The following is a 5,872-nucleotide window of genomic DNA, read 5'->3' as shown; positions in this document are numbered from 1 at the left end:
AATATCTATTTATTATATAATAATAATAATATTATAAATACTATTTTTCATACCTCTTTCGTAGTTCTATCGCAGATGCAAGTAATAAAAAAAATTCTTGTCAAGTATGGTAAAAAAGATAGAATCGTAGTAATGAATAAAAAAATAAGACCGTATGATTTTTTACTTTCCTCCGAATAAGATGAATAAAAATTGTATAACGAATATGTGTTACATAAAATACACATTACCATTTCTAGGGATATTTGTATACCAAATATCATACTAAAACATTTCGATAATTTACATAATTCCAAATGAACCTGTCTAAATCATATAAATATTAATATAAATATAATATAAATATAATATAAATATCAAATTATATTATAACGTGTGTGTGTGTGTGTGTGTGTGTGTGTGTGTGTAATTACTCACCTGATCGTACGTAATAATTTTCTACTTCTATTTAATTTGTGACTAGCCACTTGTAATCTTGAGTGCATCTTATGCAACGACGATGAAAGGTCAAATAATTTGTTGGAATCAACATGAAACGATCTTTCTATTAATTCCGATGCGATAGAATTAATTGGTAAAATATTTACGTCGCTTAATAAATCGTTTGCTCTTTTAAATTCCAATTGGACGCATCTGCAATATTTTTCTAGATTGTTTTTTTATTTTCAAATTTAATCATTATTTATTAATAATTTGTTAAACAATAATACGTACCTAACTACTATAAAGAACTCATAAACCAGCAAATATTCGATCATGAATGCATATATATATTGAATCGCAAATAAATACAATAATGGTGATTTATAAAAACTGTTAATCTCTAAAACCATTTTTGAGATAATTGTTGCGAAGAAGAGAAATATAAAGAGCACCGGCATCGTAAGGCTAATTATTATTCTTTTGTAAATTTTATCGAAACTCGACGACGAACCTAACGCACGTAGCGTTACGTCGATCTCGTGTATTTTTTTTTCACATAATTTGAGGGACTATATATGTAAAAAAAAAAAATATTAAAAACAATGTTACATTTTATATTTATATTTATTTATGTATATACATATTTAGGTTGGTGCGTATCAAATTTCGGATTTTAAAGTGAATATATAAAAGTTTGTATCTTTCTTCAAAATCTGTTTATTTAATCAAAATAAAATCTATTTGTTTAAATACACTTTTCCAAACGAGATTATAATACACAGATGCCTGTCTTGAATCAATAAATTTTGTTAAGCACGTAAAAATTGTTGTAAATGTTATAAGATGGGTGCGGCAAAATTTCGTATTTTAATTTATTGACAAAAATCGGGCTTATAGTGATGAAAATACGTTCAAACACGATCAAGCTTATTTTGCTTGGTTAATTAGTGCTGTCACTAGTGCTGTCACTAGTGCTGTCACTAGTGCTGTCTTCATTTTTGCCAATTTCAGAAAGGTGTCGTAATATTGTTGTATGGTCAATTTTCATCCTAGAAGCAAGTTCCCATGTAGACAAAGTTGGATTCGTTTCCAGCAATATTTTCAGAGCATCATTTTTTACAGACTTAGAAAATTTAACAAAAAAAAACTAAAAGATCGAACACTTTTGGAAATGTGACTCTGGCAATGGGACAGTACGACCATAAACATAATTATGCCAGAAACAAAAAAATAACGTTCACATGTAAAGAAAATCCGACATTTCGTATGCACCAATCTAATAGATATAACCTTAGTGCATCAGAAAGAAAAATTATTGATTAATTTCATAGAAAAAAAAAAAGAAAAGAAAAAAAATACATACTTAATTATTATCATAAATATAATATTTGGAAAAAGAAAAAAAAAAACAGAACAACTTACCTCGCTTTGATACAATCCCATAGTAATAATAACGAATATCACGATATAATTCGATAACCATATTGAATTGTTAACAGTATCGTTAAATATAAGTACCTTTGTATTATTAGAATTCGATGGACGATAATAAAAATTGCCACAATTAAAACCGTACAACAGTAATGAGTATAACCAACTGATTAACGGTCTAGAATGATCTCGTGGTATTTCGAAAACGCGCAATCCAAATATAATGTTTAATATTTGGATCGGTTTTAATACGTCGTAAATAGTTTTCAATGATATTTTATCGATACGATTAATTTCACGAACTTTTTTTCTTTTTTTATTCGTTAATACGTCAATTAAATTTTCCATTATCACTAATACGTTGTTGCTAATCAGTTTTATATTATTTTAACGATGACAAAAAAGATGAAAATTAATTGAAAAATAGTTGATTCCTATCGATAAATAATTCAATTCGAAAACTCACTTTTCTCCTAGTATTTGTCTCAATTTTTTTCTTTTTTTCTTTTGTTTTGTCCTCCGTTTATTTCTTATTTTAAGAAACACTGTAATAACGGAGTACGATGAAATGTCTATGAAGGATATTAAAGTAATGCTTATGAGTTTCTCGAATGCGGTGTTATGAAACTCACCTTAGTCGATAATGCTGTCTATTTCATTGATATCCATCACTTTCCTGAATAATTTCTAATAATGGCACAAAGATGATTAAAAGATAATACGATCATTTATTAACATAATATCTATATGTACTATCTGCTTCTTTTTTTTTTTTTTCTATATATTATTTGTTGACGTAAAATGAATTTTATGATTGATAATGTTAACTTGTGTTAAATCTAATCTCTAAAATTTCATTTTCATTATTTATGCGTATTTTTATATAAGTTGATAACATTTTATTATGTATTTTAATGTGTGTAAGATTAATATCTGAGCAAGAAAGAAAAAGAGTTGATAAAAATTTGTATTATAATTTCGTCTATCAATAAAGTGACTTTTATGGTGACCACACTATGTATGTAATTCACGTTAATCTCGTATAAAATAATAATTAAAATTAAAAAGCAAAGTCTAATTTCGATTTGTTTTGTTATCAATCAGTAAGATCATGATAAAAATGTTATAAAATTTGCATTTAAAATGAATTTCCAAAAAACGCATGATATTAACAAATTTAATTATTCTAATAATAATTTATAACAAATACCGTACACGGTATAAAAGAAAAAAATTGCAGGTATAGCTTAATTGCCATAAATATTTGACATGTAACAAATTAAAATTTGTAAACATCAGTAATTAGTTGATTCCGTAGAATTAGTATAGAAAATTTGTATTGGTATGCCACCAATTTGAATAAGAATAACGAGATAAGTTGTGATACCACCGATTACCTATAAAATACAAAAAATATGCCACAATTTCATTACCTAACTATTCAAATGAAAATCTAAAAAATCAATAGAATACGTACACCATAAATCAGTCTATTATTGAGATCAAAAAAACCACAAGCGTTAAAAGACAATGGATTTTGAACGAGTTGCAAGGTGAAATTGTAAACCTTAAAAAGAAAAAACTTATCGTAAGCAAATGCCCAATCGATTTAACGTAAAAAATGCGACAATTAATTATTACCTCTTGACGAAATTCCATGCTAGTTGATGGTTCGTGCATTTCGCAAAGAATATCTCCCGTATTCGTTGCATGTAACAAAAAATAAACGATATATAAATAATCATTTCGTTTACCATTCCTTCGTGAAACTTTGAAATAAAATGTTTATTATAAATAAGAAATGTAAGAAGAAAATAAAAAATATTTAAGTAACATACCTCGGTTGCAGTTGATGAACATACGTAGCATACTATCCAAATCTTAAATGCATTGTGAAAATTCCAATAGAAAAAAGAACATAATGGAAAGATATGCTGATCGTAGTCTGTAGATTTCATAAAATAGTACTGACTGTAAGACACTGCTATGATTAAAATAAAACTTGTTGATATTGACATTAAAATATGCAATCCGTACGCATCGTTTATGTTCTTTGCACACTTTATTAATTCCAGATGTAATTCCCTTAAACAGACAATATATTACATTTATATTGAAACGAAGTAATAATTATTATTAATTGTCATAGTACAGAGTGTCCCGTTTTATTCATAGACAAACTGCAGAATTTATTTTCTATAAAGATATTTAAAGTTTATTTTATTTGAAAATTACAAATTCATATTTTCTAATGAATGCAATAAAATATTGAATTTCTTATTATTGTTTTTTTCTTCTGGATAAAACGAGTTTTAGGAAAATAATTGTCTTATTGTATTATTACCTAATTTGTTTTAATTTTATAATATTTGTATCCGATTTATATGTTTCATGAATATCAGATAGACAAGAATCATTATTCCAAAATTCAAAGACTCTTTTATGTTGGGGCAAATCGATAGTAGTAGTGAGCATAAATTTTAATACTACATTCAATTGACTAAATTTCATTTTGATATATCTATTGAAGAGTATAGTAAAATTCGTTAAGAGAGATTTGACTATTGTCATTGTATATGTATGTTTGTTCATTTTGATGCAATCAAATATATGAAAAAACAATTTACTTGCCTTATCCAAAATATAAAAGTAATATCCGTAACATACAATAAGAAAAATGGATAACGTTCTAGATAAATAAAAACGAAAAATTCTTGAATATTGAAATGTGGTCGCAGTAACCATCGATAACTCGTTATTATTGTAAGGAATACAATTACACAAGAAGATAACACTAGGAAACATTGTTGTCGAAAACATTTAGAAAAATTCATCGGTACATTCAATTGATTCATATTACGAACACACGTCTCCAGTTGTAACATGAAACGTTTCACCTTCTATTAAAAAGAAAAAAAAAAAAACAAGAAAAAATAGTATCAAAATAGAATATAATCTCGAACAATTATTGTATTAAATAAAAAGAAAAAGAAAAAGAAATTAAATAAAAAAACAATATTTCACCTTTCTTCTAAGAATCCCAGCAATAATGGTAACAATTACAAATACAATCTCATTAACATTGTAAGTTTGATATGTCAGTTTCAATAGAAATGGTAATCTTTTTTTAAAACATTTCCAAGAGAATGGAAACAACGATATCATGGAAAAATACAAAACAAGGCAAAATAATCCATAAATTATACCAATCGTATTGATTTTATCGTCGAAGTAATATTCCGCTAAACCGGTCGTCAAAATAGAATTTAATGTTACCAATGGTTTAATGCTACGTCGAAATTCTTTCGATAGAAACATTTCTTGCAATATTCTTTTTTTTTCTTTCTTTTCTTTTCCTCGATTATTATTCAAAATAATAAATTAAAACTTGTTCCGTAAAAAAATAAAATATCGATAATGAAAAATGTTCATGTAATATTACAAAAATTGAAACTTGATATATTAAACAAATAAAATAACCGAACGGATAGAACCATTGCGTGTGCTATGGTTTACTGTAACACTACGAATGTTCACAACTCGTTGCTTGCATTTAGATGTTATTTTACATTAGTACCGAATATTATTATGATCATCCACGATATCGTTAGAAATTTCTTTCTTTTAGCTTTATTATTCATTCGTTTGAAACCTACTTACGGGTATTACGTTTTTATTAAATAAAAATGAATAAAAAATTACTCTCTTAGGGCAAATGTTATCTTTCTATCGTTCTAATCTAGTTAATATTGCTATCTTCTACTTTTTTTTATCTTCTTATATACAATTAGCGATAATAAAATGAATTAGATGTTTAGCATTAAATATTAAAAATGTCAGGAATCGATTTTCCTGTAGTTTCGTGTTAGAATTCATTGCTTGTCAAAATCGTTGATTTGTTAATTAATAAAAACAGCCAACAATTAATATTATATATTTTTAATTATAACAATAATGTGACAACACTCATAAGTATCTATTTTTAAAATGATGAATAAACATTTTTCTCAAAATATGT

The 5,872-nt window shown here is 26.0% G+C and overlaps 1 protein-coding gene across 1 annotated transcript; it reads right to left on the bottom strand.

Moving 5' to 3' along the window:
* Positions 1–3,149: 3,149 nt before the first annotated feature.
* On the bottom strand, positions 3,150–4,365 carry LOC106791270 (gustatory and pheromone receptor 32a-like). Its single transcript, XM_014756789.1, has 5 exons — positions 4,199–4,365; positions 3,693–3,939; positions 3,496–3,564; positions 3,332–3,421; positions 3,150–3,251 (listed from the first exon to the last, which is right to left on the bottom strand). Exons 1-5 carry the CDS (start codon positions 4,363–4,365, stop codon positions 3,150–3,152), a joined length of 675 nt encoding a protein of 224 aa, XP_014612275.1.
* Positions 4,366–5,872: the final 1,507 nt, after the last annotated feature.

This window comes from Polistes canadensis, unplaced genomic scaffold (assembly GCF_001313835.1).
Source record: "Polistes canadensis isolate GaletaPanama2010 unplaced genomic scaffold, ASM131383v1 scaffold_294, whole genome shotgun sequence".
NCBI lineage: Eukaryota > Metazoa > Arthropoda > Insecta > Hymenoptera > Vespidae > Polistes > Polistes canadensis.
Note: the sequence above shows the minus strand (reverse complement) of the source record. Positions and strands in the feature narration are given on the sequence as shown.